This window comes from Dryobates pubescens, chromosome 1 (genome assembly GCF_014839835.1).
Source record: "Dryobates pubescens isolate bDryPub1 chromosome 1, bDryPub1.pri, whole genome shotgun sequence".
In the NCBI taxonomy this organism is placed as follows: Eukaryota; Metazoa; Chordata; class Aves; order Piciformes; family Picidae; genus Dryobates; species Dryobates pubescens.
Genome location: NC_071612.1, coordinates 37,129,991 through 37,143,545, shown reverse-complemented (window position 1 = coordinate 37,143,545; position 13,555 = coordinate 37,129,991). Strand labels below are relative to the sequence as shown.

Here is a 13,555-nt window from a genome sequence, read left to right as displayed (position 1 = left end):
TAACTTTTTAATTATCTGTCCAAACTTTCAACAGCTCTCCTGAGCAGGAGCTAATGAAATACAGCTTTAACAAAGATCTGTTCTTTAATACCCTTATTTATTACTTATTAATGGAGGAGGCTTGGTAGAAGAATGTTTATTTTGTTTCAGGATTGTAGATAAAACTTGAGTCTTTTTCATCCTGTAGGCTGCCAGTCATGTTGACATTCATTTGGGTACCTTCACTGGGCTGTGGTTGGCTGGCAGCCCACTTAATGGGAAGCGTGGGGAGTGGATAACAAATAGGTCTTTGTTAACTACTTGCTGTTTTAAATGAGAGAGGGATTTCAGCCCTGGATTATCAGCTCAGCTCGCTCAGACATTCATTAACAACTTATAGGTCACCCTGAGTTAATCTATGTGTCTTTATGGGGCAGGTGCTGAATCATGCATTATTTTCCACCCCTTTTTTCACTTTGTGCTTTCTCACTGTTGTTCAGCATTCCCTCTCTGCATTTAGAGCTTTCCCTATGAAGCATATTCCCATAGTCCTCAGCTTCCATAGGGAATCAAGGCAGATGCCTGCTCTGTTACCACCTTTCAATCATTCCTGCCTTTGGACTTCACATTGGTTGGAGGTGAAAAATCCTTCACTACTCCTAGGTCAGATGGCAGAAAAGTGTAATGTTAATGATTAGTTATTACTTATGCTTTTCTTTCATAGAGAGAGAGGAGTAAGATAGTGATTGGACTTGATCCTAGAGGTCTTTTCCAACTATGGTGACTCTGAGGTGTGGCTTCTGTGTTACAGGCAGAAGAGTGCAAGGGGAAATTTGGTACTGGTACAAACTGGGACAGAGAGGTTGCCACTACTGAAAAAGATAGCCAGTGTTTCCATATGTTCTATGATACATGTGGGCTTGCTAGTTGTGGTTGTTTTCCATACTATGTGCTGAGATTTTTATCTTCTTTATTATTCTTTCTTTTATTTTGTCTAATCATTAAGACATAGTATTTATTTGATGTCATTGTGCTACCTTCGTAAGTGGTTGTGACTTCCTTCAGAGCTTCAGAGAGAAAAAGGGAAAGAACAAGAGAGAAACTCTTTAAAAATAAAAATACATTGTGAAAAATAGAATACTAGAGTTAACCAGGTTGGAAAAGACCTTTGAGATCATCAAGTCCAACCTATCACTCAACACCATCTAATCAACTAAACCATGGCACTGAGCACCCCATCCAGTCTCTTCTTAAACACCTCCAGTGATGGTGACTCCACCATGTCCCTGGGCAGCACATCCCAATGGGCAATCACTCTTTCTGTGAAGAACTTCTTCCTAACATCCAGCCCAAACCTCCCCTGGTGCAGCTTGAGACTGTGTCCTCTTGTTCTGGTGCTGGTTTCCTGGCAGAAGAGACCAACACCCACCTACCTACAACCTCCCTTCAAGCAGTTGTAGACAGCAATAAGGTCTCCCCTGAGCCTTCTCTTCTCCAGGCTAAGCAATCCCAGCCTCTCCTCATAGGGCTTGTGCTCCAAACCCCTCACCAAATACGGAATAAAGCCACAATATCTTCTCTTCATTTCCATCTCCATCAGTATTCTTTCATATGTTAGATGCTTTTGCCAATAGCAAGTCCCTCAATACAACCAGGATCAGATTCTGAGTTGTAGTAGCAGGGAAATTAAATGCAGGGCAGTGCTGTTTGTACCATGGACAGATGGGTTTGTGAAGATGGGATTTGAGTCTGATGCTCTTATTGCAGCCTTCGTTTCTTTCCTCTGTAAAGACATAGGCAATTTGTAAAGGAAAAGAAAAGAAAGGAAGTTGCATTGAAAGGTCATCATGTACTGTGGTTTCAGTGTGCTTGAGCGTATGCCAGGTGCTGGCATTGCAAGGCCCCCTGCGATTTTCATACTTCAGCTGCCTTACTAAGATTTCATGGTACTTAGTAACGTAGCTATTGGAATATTAACGGAAGTGCTTGAGAGACACACTGAAAATAAGCACTTGCCCAGGGAGATTTTGTAGCTTGCTCTACCAGGATGAGAAAAAAATCAGATCAGATCTTGGGTTGTGTCCATTACCTGTTCTGTTGGGATTAGAATTCTGTTCAAATTCAGGTTCCCATGAACATGTCAAAAGGGGTAAAAAAAAAAGCCTCTCAAATGATTACATGGACAAAAGGTGGCAACACTTAAAAACTTGACCTCCTGGTTTGCTGTGTCCTTAGTTTAAATTTGAATTGGCTTTTTTGGATGAAACCTCACTAAAAAAAATTGAGAGTGGGTTGTGTTAGTCAAGTGTGCTGTTCACAGTAGTAATCTTGATGCTACAAGACTTCTAAAGCCATAGCCCTAGTAACAAAAACACATCTGGCACAGCATAGCTAGCCTCCAGATTGCTCCTGTGAGAAGCTGTCCTTGGACATCTGACAGTATTAATATTCTCATCAAAAATGTGAGCTTTTTTATGTACTGTGTTGGGTTTTTTCTTTGTTTTCACAGATATGCTCTTTCTTCAAGGATCAGAGGCTATATTTAAAGTGGCTTTAAGCCTCTTGGGAAGCCACAAGCCCTTGATTCTGCAGCATGAGAACCTAGAAACTATTGTTGATTTTATTAAAAGCACTCTCCCCAACTTGGGTTTGGTACAGATGGAAAAGACCATTAGTCAGGTATGAAATAATCTGGACATCTGAGTAGTGTGCAAAAGAATGCTCTTGACAGAAGAACCACAACAGGGTCATGTGTTACCTCAAGTTGAGAATTCTGTTACTGGAGTTCTGAAGATACTGGAAACTTATGCAAGCATGTGACATGTGTGTTGGTTGTGGTCATTTCATGAACCCTTAAAAAAAATGAGGTTACTTTTGGTTTGGAAGTGTGCAACACTTAGTTACTGGCAGCAAATATTACAGCCCATACACGGTGCATTCCAGAAAACAAGCAGCAAGGTGGGCTGAAAGCCTTCTGAGATTTCCTGTCTCCAAAGAGTCTTGCTCTCCAAGTCTCATTTCAGAAACAGAAATTGACCTCACAAGTGTTGACCTTGCTTAATGAAATTAGAAGCCTCCCGGTGTTGACTTTTGTCTGTGTTGGCTTTTGTGGTGGTGGTGGTGGTTCAGTATGTTACAACAGCTCCTTTGTATATCTGCCAGGAGTCCATGGGGCACTGCAGGCTCTTGCAGTGAGCAGTGACCCTAGGCAGCAAAGCTGGGGAATGCTTGATGCACTTTGATGGCAGACAAGGAGAATGATGCAATATTGCTCAGGTAGCAGAAGGCTCCAAAGGATCACTGGAATTTGAAAAAGAAATAAATCACAAACTATTGCAGTTCTGGCTTGCCTGTTCAGAAACCCTAACTGTTAAATTTGACATCTCATTTGGAGCAGGATTTAATCTGGTTTTCCTGAAGGCCTTTTGTGGACCAAAACAGGGATGTACTGTGCAGAACTGCAAGTGCCTGCCACTCAGCAAGGGTTGCAGGAGATCTGCAAAGCCTATAGGAAGCAGGCAGCAGTGCAGTACCCTTGCTTGCAAGCGGCTCACTTCTGATCCCTAGCAGCAAAGCTTCCAAGGGACACAGGCTCAAATTATGATCAGAAACTTTTCTTTTAGTGTTCACTATCAAAGGAAGGAAGGGAGAACTAGAAATCCTGTAGGAGGAGAAGGAAAGCAAGTGATTTCTAGGGCACACAAGAGGATCACCCATTCTCTGCCAAGCTAAAAGCCTGGAGTGCACACCTCTGCAGAGTTTTGAAGTGCTTAGGTGACCTGCAGAAAACCACTGTCTCTGAGCAGCAGGAGGGAGAGATGCTCTGTTTAGGCAGCTCTGACTGCTCTGAGTTTCAAGTGGGCAGGTGGAAGTAGATTGAAAAGAGAGCAGTTCCCCTACTTTGATGAGGACTGCCTTTGAAGAGAGTAGCTGTTTGGCCCGGCCTGCAGTCCATCCAGAGCTCCTAGGCTAATCTCCATCCTCCTCACACCTTCTGCAGCCTGGCCCTTCATTTGCATGCCTTAACTTGCCTTCAGTAACCTCATTTAGAAGTCAAGCTTTACCCCCTTTCAGATTTGATACTGTGGGTATGTCAGCAGTGATTTCCCTCCCTTCTCAAGAGCACAGAGGCTGGAAGTGGCAGGGGTCATGAGAGGAACTAGCATTCTGCTCTGCTGAGTTGCACAGTTTGATTTATTGAAATTTCACCAGTGTGCTCTCTCCAGAGATGCTCAGATCTACAGAAAATGGAAAATCCATATCTACCCAAATCCAGTACAGCTTTCTGCACTTGGATGCTCAGTCTGTGTGCTGCTGCTGTGCAGCTGAGAGAATTTTGGTATGGCATCAGTACCAGGTGCTAGAACGCTGATGTTTCCTTTAGCCAACAGTTAAAAGTTTTATAGACAAAGCAGGTAAATCAGTTAGGAAATAATTCTTGTTATTTCAACAGGTATTTAAAATACAATTTGATATTTGACTCATTTCCCAAAGGAATTAAGTACCAGGGTTTTTAAAAGAGATAACCCTTGAACTTCCATGCTTGGGCTGTTTTGCAAAAACATTTTTCAAGCAGCTTTTCTTTCTGCTGTTCATTGGTTGGCACACTTGTGCTTTTAATTTACCACCCTCTTCACTGCTTTTGGAGGAGTTGACTAGCTTAGGGGCATTGAAGTCATATTTCCTGATAAATTTGAAGGCAGGTATTTGCCAAAACCTAGGGAAAAAAGAAAGTACAATAGCACTGTACTCTGTGCATCTCTATTTATTTACCTGCTGGTAAAAGAAGTTTTCTTAATATTCATGAGCAAGACTGACGTTTATTGCAGTGATCCACAGTTAACAATAATAGAAATCTGCTCTGACGTTACATAGTGTTTTCATTAAGCTTGTGAGCGTCAGGCTGGATGATTTCATTTTCATAGATTCATAGAATGCTTAGGGTTAGAAGAGGCCTTAAAGATCATCTAGTTCCAACCCCCTGCCGTGGGTAGGAATACCTTCCCCTAGACCAGTTTGCTCAAGGCCTCATCCAACCTGGCCTTGAACACTTTCAGGGAGGGGGTATCCACAACCTCCCTGGGCAACCTGTTCCAATGTCTCATCACCATCACATTTTCTCTCAGTCTCTAGGAGGACTGTAGAACCATAACTAAACCTAGCAGATTTACTGCTTTGCATGTCAAGCTTTCTTTCTGCTGAGCCTTACGCTTGTATAGGTGGCACATGAGTCTGGACCACACTTCTGTATAGTGACATCTCATTCTGAGTAGGTCCAGGAAGGTCCCTGCCAAAGTGAAATGCATTCAATTCACTTCTAAAGAGAGGAACACCCTCCAGAGTCTACACTTCTTGAAAACCTTTGTGCAAGTGTTTTTGCTGAAGTCAGGCAGCAAATCAGTGGCAAAGGCTTGAAGTAGATCCAACACTGATGTATTGCACACTAGGAAATGCGAATGGCAAACATGAAGTTCCTTGTATGCGGTGATTAAATATCTCAGTCATTGGTTTTAGAGCACTGAATGAGCTCTGGCTTTCATCTGCACAGCACCTAATAACACTTTTTTTTATCCAACAGGTGTTTGAAATGGATATTGCCAAGCAGTTGCAAGCTTATGAAGTTGAATACCATGTGCTTCAGGATGAGCTTATAGACTCCTCGTTAAATGACAATCAGAGGCTGGATAAATTAGAGAAGGCGAACAGTAGCTTGCGCAAACAGAACTTTGATCTCCTGGAAGAACTGCAGGTACAGCTTATGTTCATAGTTAATTTACATTCTCAGTTATCCACCTTCTCAGAAGAGAACATCCTACATCAAGGCTCAGGAGAGGCTGGCGTTGGGGCTAGTGACCTTAAAGTGTAGCATCTTCCTTCCAGTTTTCTTTAGTTTAGCCTTTAAACTGTAGCCACTTGCAATTCTCTTTAGTTTTGCCTTTAAGTGCAGGAGAAACTGAGGGAGGTGCATAGACCATGGTCTTGCACTTTATGAACAGTTGATTTGTCACACTGTCTCTTCTCTTGGAATTCAAATCATAGCTGTAGAAGATGACTCAAAATACAGAAAGTGCTTTCTCAACTTCATTTTTACATTTTGAGTGGCTGCAGGGATACTAGTCTGTCATAGAATAGAATAGAATTAACCAGGTTGGAAAAGACCTCCAAGATCACCAAGTCCAACCTATCACCCAACACCATCTAATCAACTAAACCATGGCACCAAGTGCCCCATCCAGTCTCTTAAACAGCTCCAGTGATGGTGACTCCACCACCTCCCTGGGCAGCACATTCCAATGGCCAATCTCTCTTTCTGTGAAGAACTTCTTCCTAACATCCAGCCTAAACCTCCCCTGGTGCAGCTTGAGACTGTGTCCTCTTGTTCTGGTGCTGGTTGCTTGGAAGAAGAGACCAACCCACACCTGGCCACAACCTCCCTTCAGGTAGTTGTAGACAGCAATAAGGTCTCTGAGCCTCTCTTTCTTGGCAGACTTTTTTTAAAAGAACTTTAGACAAGATATGAAATAATTTCTAGTATGTGCTCGGTGCCTGTTCGGTCTGCAGTTTCTGCAGCAGTCTCTTGTAGGGGTGTTTTTGTGCAGCTGTTCAGGAAGTCATAGAATCCTAGAGTGGTTTGTGTTGGAAAGGACTTTAAAGATCACATTGGCACACATTCTGCACATTGGCCACAACAACCCCACGCAGAGCTACAGGCTGGGGTCAGAGTGGCTGGAGAGCAGTCAGGTGGAGAGGGACCTGGGGGTGCTGGTTGATGGTAGGCTGAACATGAGCCTGCAGTGTGCCCAGGCAGCCAGGAGGGCCAATGGCATCCTGGCCTGCATCAGGAACAGTGTGGCCAGCAGGAGCAAGATGGTCATTGTGCCCTGTACACTGCACTGGTTAGGCCGCACCTCGAGTACTGTGTCCAGTTCTGGGCCCCTCAGTTTAGGAAGGATGTTGACTTGCTGGAACGAGTCCAGAGAAGAGCAACAAAGTTGGTGAGGGGCTTGGAGCACAAGCCCTATGAGGAGAGGCTGAGGGAGCTGGGGTTGCTTAGCCTGGAGAAGAGGAGACTCAGGGGTGACCTTATTGCTGTCTACAACTACCTGAAGGGGGGTTGTAGTGAGGCAGAGGTTAGTCTCTTCTCCCAGGCAACCAGCACCAGAACAAGAGGACACAGTCTTAGGCTGCACCAGGGGACATTTAGGCTGGAGGTTAGGAGGAAGTTTTACACAGAGAGAGTGAATGCCCACTGGAATGGGCTGCCTGAGGAGGTGGTGGGGTCGCCGTCGCTGGGGGTGTTCAGGGTGAGGCTTGACAGGATGCTTGGTTGCATGGTTTAGTTGATTAGGTGGTGTTGGATGATAGGTTGGACACAATGATCTTGAAGGTCTCTTCCAACCTGGTTTATTCTTTTCTATTCTATCACCTAGTTCCAACCCTTCTGCCATGGTCAGGGACACCTTCCACTAGACCAGGTTGCTCAAGGTTCCATCCAGCCTGGTGCTGAACACTTCCAGGAAGAGAGCATCCACAAGCTCTCTGGGCAACCTGTTCCAGTGTTTCACTACCCTCACTGTAAAGAATTTCTTCCTAATCTCCAATATAAATCTCCCCTCTTCCAGCTCAAAGCCATTGTCCCTCATCCTATCACAGCAAGCCCTTGTAAAAAGTTCCTCCCAAGCTCTCCTGTAGGCCTCCTTCTGGGTACTGAAAGGCTGCTAGAAGGTGTCCCTGGAGTCTTTTTTTTTTTGTCTCCACCCTGAATGGCCCCAACTCTCACAGCCTGTCATAACAGGGCATTTGTTATAAAACTTCTGACCAAGCACTTCCTTAGATGAAGAAAGGGATAGGAAGCAGGCATTTCAAGTCTCTTGATTATTGTTAAAGACACAGACTTTGTAACATAACAGGTGCAGGAAGGAGTTCATGCTGAAGTGAGGATGCAGCTAACAGACCAGGATTTCTTTGCTTTGCAATTCAACAAATAGAACTGGCCAAAAATGTCTCCTAACTGACCCAAACAGAGGCTTATCTTAACCTGCAGCTCTTTGGTAAATAATTAGTAGACTTAGTAACTTTCTAATGCAGTTACATTGCATCCCATTCTGAGTTTAATTGTGAACTAATCAAGGGAATCAAGTTACGAGGGGGAAGTTTCTTGTTATAGGCAAAGCCCTAGTTGTAATCTGAAATATACAAAATCTAATAACATCCATACTTGCACTTGCCTTTGCAATTTTTCATCATTTGGAAAGTGTTTTGTATGTATTCAACTGTCTACAAAAATAGTTTAAGGTCTGGTTTGGTTATTAATTGATTTCTTCTTTTTTTCTTTTCTTCCCCTTCTTCCTCCCCACTCCTCTTTTCTTCTTCCTTTGAAAGGTGGCTAATGGAAAGATCCAAAACCTTGAAGCCACAGTAGAGCTTTTATTGAGCAATGAAGGCAAACTGAAGCAGTCCATTCTCACCCTTGAGCAAGAGAGAGCAGCTTTGCTGAAAGCAGTGGAAGAGATGCAGAAGAAGATTGGTGATACTGATGGGAAGCCTCTTCTGACTGGACAAGAACACATGGATGCTGACTGACATTCACAGCTGTAATGGAGCTGAGAAGCTGAGCAAGAAACAAAGGGAAGAAGTGGGTCTTTTTGTCACGATCCCTGGGAATTTGACATTGTCACCTTCATTGTACATGCCTTACTGTAGCAAAGCAAGATACAGGCATGGAGGCTTCCCATATCAGAGAAGCTTGGGGAGAAGGTTCTTTCTTCATAGTATCTAGAAATACTATGAGCAGTAAGATGCCTACTGATAGTAAGCAGGACTTGTAAGTGCAGTCATACACAGCACACTGTAAAGGTGTCATGGATTCTTCCATAAGTGCTTCTGAAACCTAAGTGCACCTAAGTGCTTTGTGTTGATCACATACTTGGTTTGTGTGTGGATCCACCACCATGTTAAACAGTACATCCTTGAGAAGGTCCTCTGGGGAAATGCAGCAGTGTCAAACCTTTGAAGGGATGGCTGCCCTGTTGCAGCTCTGTGGTGATAACATTGATATAGAGGTTTGTGACTGGACTTGAGATGTTTTTAAGGGTGTATTTCCCCTTCAGCTTGGCTGTTAATGGTCTTGTTTAGGCTTCAGAAAAGTGCTTCCTGATGCTTGAAGGTGCCACTCCATTGGACTCCAGAGAGCTGGACCTCTTCCTATGTAACTATGCATAGTTGAGGTTTGCTGTCTGTTTTTCTAAGTACATTGTTTCAGAACATTCTTTTGTTTAACAGCCATTAATTTAGAGCATTGTTAGCTGGCATTATCTAATAAGCATCCTGTATATAGCAACTGCATTATGCTTTACAACACACACTGACATGGGTTTGGTGAGGCCTGTGACTCCTGCAACAGCATCCATGGAGCTAGGCTCAAGACTTTTCAAATTTCATCTTATTTATTTCTGATCTGCTGTGTGATGGGAGGCATCCTTTTGATGGGAGACTAATGCCCCTTTCTATCATTTTTTTATTCCCCTAATTTGGTCCTCTGTCCCCTCTCAAATGTTATTCTTGAAGACTTTTTTCTTTTCTTTTCTTTTCTGAAGTAGTGGAGGCATTTCAAGAGCTTCATGTTGTGCCAGATATGCTTAAACTGGTTTAGAAAGGGTCTGAAATAGGTCACCATTCTTTTTCACAAAGCAGCTTTGAAGATTACACATGTTAAAAACTAAACAGATAATTCTTCTTTTCCTTAATACAGTGAATGTTTCCAGGCCAGTTAGGAAGCACCACTGCTGCAAGTGCAATAATATCCATGGATATCCAGTTGTTTGGGTTCGCTTCACAGTTAGGAGTAGTACCACAGTTTTCTTCAGTTCCCCAAGAACAGAGTTCATCCACATTGGTGTTGTGTTAGGCTGGAGATCCAAATTTTTTTTGCCAGGTTGTGTTTGGGTTTGGTTAGTTCTTTTTTTTTTTCCTTTCTTAACCTGATGTTTTTATCTTTACCACTTTCAAGCACACAGGTTTTTACTTTGTTAGGGGTTTGTTTTTTTACTCTATTGTGTTTTTTTCTCTGCCTGGCAATGCAGAAGAGAGTTTATTTTGCTTTTTTTCCCCTTTCCTCATGCAACATCCCCCGCCCCCAGCACATTGTGGTTGTAGTTTATAGGAGAGTTGTAACATTCATCTACTGTGCAGGTAAAAATACCTCTGTATAGGTCAACAAGGAAAAAAAAAAAAGAGAATTTACTTCTTCCATTTCTTCTTTATTTGAATGTGTCATGTCTTAAATATGTCAGGTTCTTGCAAGTCCACCCTGTATTCACTTAGTGTTGAAATTCCAGATAAATCAGTTATTATTAATCCACTTATCTCTTAGGCTTGCTTTTTTTAATATGGAAATCCGTCTTGAAGCTCGTGCTTCATGCTGAAAAATCTTGTCATGATGGACCTCAAACTGTTAGGGCCCTCCACAATGTTGCATTTTTACAGCGTAGTGCCGTAATTCATATACTGATTTTTAACAAGAGCAATAAAAATAATCTCTGCCTACATCTACATTTGTACATCTTCTGAAATTTAAAACCAAAACCATGGTTGTTGAGGTGACAGCTCAGAACTCCCATAGTACAGGAGTGCCAGCTGAAAGAGGTTGGAGTGAGGTGGGTCTTGGGCTGTTCTCCATAGTAACAATTGATAGGATGAGAGGAAATGGCCTCAGGTTGCATCAGAGGAGGTTTAGGTTGGACTTTAGAAAAAAGTTGGTGACTTAAAGGGTTCTCAAAGACTGGAACAGGCTGCCCAGGGAGGTGGTTGAATCCCCATCCCTGGAGGTGTTTAAAAGCCTAAAGATGTGGTGCTGAGGGACTTGGTTTAGCACCAGACTTGAATTAGTGGTTAAAGGTCTTTTCCAACCAAAAAAAGATTCTATGATTCTGATACAGCACCTGAGAATGATGATGCAGTCCCTGTCATGCTCTTAAAAGCTCTTCCATAAAGGCACTTATCCCTCATTTGAGTGAGATCTGACAAAGAACATCAATGACTTGTACCGAATAGTTCCGTTTCTCACTGGTTGCTGGCACTGAAATCCAGATCTTCTAAGCTGTGGTCAAGCTGTCTTGCTGGTTGTCTGTAAGACTGTTCCAGAAGGTCTGTAACATGTACTCAGTAGTCATGCAATGCTCTGCCAAAACCATGGAAAATGGGATGTGCAGTTGTTGGAACCTTGTCCTTCTCTGACAGCTCTACCTCCATGCCATCAGTCCTGCTGAAACATATTGTCCTCTGCTCTGCAGGTATCTAGTACCTTCCAGCTCTTGCTGGAGATGCTGCAGCAGCTGCACTGCCAGCAATCCTGAGCAGCAAGGATTGTACTAGAGCATGAAGGGGAATCTTTGTCAAGAGTTGCCATTACCTGGGACAAAGTCACGCAACCGCAGCTAGTAGGACTCTCAATGAAGGACAGTGATCATCCACACAGAGCAGAGAGGGCAATGGAGCCAGTGCTTTTTCTCCTTCGGGATCTTCCTCCACCATTTTGTGGAGCAAGGAGCTGAATACAGGTTTTGGGGCTTCAAGTCCAACACAATAGCTGCTGCACCTTCACCTTAATAAAACAGGCTGATGTTTCAACACAGCAGAGCACATCACCACTCCTTAGCCAAGGGCACTGACCTCTGTCTCCTGGGGTTTGAGTGCTTAATGAGATAATGCCATTTAGAAAGTGCACACATCTAGCTTTGAGGCACTGCTGGCCTCCAGGTGCTTCTCACCCTCCTACTACCTGTATTTAAGCTTGAGGCTCTTATGCTTGAGCTCTGCCTGAGCTGTGTTGCAGCCACACTTTCATCTGCCCACATACCCTTGTCAGTCCTGACCTATGGACTTGGCTTCCTGGCTTGTCCTCAAACCTGACTCACCACCACAGCCTTGTCTGTGACCTGAACTGTTGGCTTGCCCTGCTTGTCCATTTTGGGTACTGCCGGACAGCCCCCTGTCAGGAAGTTGCCCCTCTTGCCTTCCTGCCTGTCACCCTCAGCTCCTGACTCACTTTTCCTCTTCAGAGCAGCACCTGCCCCTGCTGCTCCCCAGCACAGCCCTGTAGCACAGCTCAGATTACACATCTACACCGCTGCTGATTCCAGAGCTGGGCTGGTCAGAGCTTGTTTAGGTGTCTCTGCATGCCGCTGCTCTTCATTGAGCAAGCAAGCCAGTTCTCTTCCACCTTGCTTAGGGATCTCCAACACAATGGCCACACTGTGTAGAAGAGCCCTTACAGGACTCCAATCTCCTTCAAAATACCGTGGGCATGTTCTTTTCCACTTCAGACATCCCCACACCAAAGAAGCACCTGAAGTGCAGAACATCTATTTTGATTAGTGCTGGATGGATGCCATGCTTGCTTGAGGCACCTGAGATCGTTTCACAGTATTTATGTTGTGTCACACCCTGTGAAGTCATTTTTCTTTTACAGCTTTAGCAGAGCAGGTGCGTGGGAGGGAGAGGAACGCTGGCAGCAAAGCCAACCGGCAGGAGGGCAACCCAGGCATCGCCTTTGGAGGGCACTTGTGTGGCTTACACAGACATAGCTTTACATAACCCAGCCTGGGGTGGATCACTGGCTGCTCATTTGCTCATGTAGCTGCCTGAAAGTGTTGCTTTCATCTAAACAAACCTGAGACAGCCTTGGTGCCTCACAGTAGGGCTTTTCAACATGGCCCGAAGCAAATCGGCAAGCACTTCATTATGTAGAAGACTCCCACTTAGCCCTTTGTATAAGGGGATATTTTTTTCCTTCTATCTAATTGTGCTGTATATTTCCATGGTGTTAGGAATGTTTTGGGGCTATAGATACTAAAAAATGATGAGACTCCTTTTACAGGGAGAACAGAAGAGATTAAAGCCACTAAGATGATTAGAGGACTGGAACTTTAAAGGGAAAGGCTGACAGAGCTGGGGCTGTTTAGCCTGGAGGAAGCTGAGTGGGGATCTCAGTAATGCTGATCAATAATCCAGTGGGTGAGTGTCAGGAGGGTGGAGCCAGACTCTTCACAGCTGGAGAGGCGTAATGAAGTTTCCAGAAGAAGCCACATCTGTCCTGCACACATGAAGTGATCAGCCCCAGAGACATCAGACCTCCTGTCTCCTCCATGCAAGGGGATGAACATGGGAAAGACACCTGGTGGGGCCTAATGAAATTGCCAGAAGCCACATGGCTGAGTCTGCCTTAAGCTTCCCACTTTCAGGTTGGTGAAAGATGAGAGTTTGGGTTTGACCTCCTTAGCCGCTTGGATCCCCACAAGTCCATGGGACCGGATGGGATCCATCCGAGGGTGCTGAGGGAGCTGGCAGATGTGCCGGCCAAGCCGCTCTCCATCATTTTTCAGCAGTCCTGGCTCACTGGAGAGGTCCCAGAAGACTGGAAGCTGGCCAACGTGGTGCCCATCCACAAGAAGGGCTGGTTGGATGAGCCAGGGAATTACAGGCCTGTCAGCCTGATCTCAGTGCCAGGCAAGATTATGGAACAGGTCATCTTGAGTGCAATCACACAGCACTTACAGGATGGCCAAGGGATCAGGCC

General features: G+C 44.3%; 1 protein-coding gene across 6 annotated transcripts in view; it reads left to right on the top strand.

Moving 5' to 3' along the window:
- Positions 1-9,938, top strand: part of TBC1D1 (TBC1 domain family member 1) — a 110,221-nt gene extending 100,283 nt beyond the window's left edge. For 5 of the 6 annotated variants that reach the window (XM_054164117.1, XM_054164090.1, XM_009896556.2 and 2 more), the window contains 3 exons: positions 2,489-2,658; positions 5,558-5,728; positions 8,362-9,938. In XM_054164117.1, coding sequence (XP_054020092.1) covers positions 2,489-2,658; positions 5,558-5,728; positions 8,362-8,562 — 542 coding nt within the window. In that variant the 3' untranslated portion in view covers positions 8,563-9,938. Of the gene's footprint in view, positions 1-2,488; positions 2,659-5,557; positions 5,729-8,361 lie in introns of those variants that run through there. The other variant, XM_054164122.1, reaches the window with a different exon arrangement.
- Positions 9,939-13,555: the final 3,617 nt, after the last annotated feature.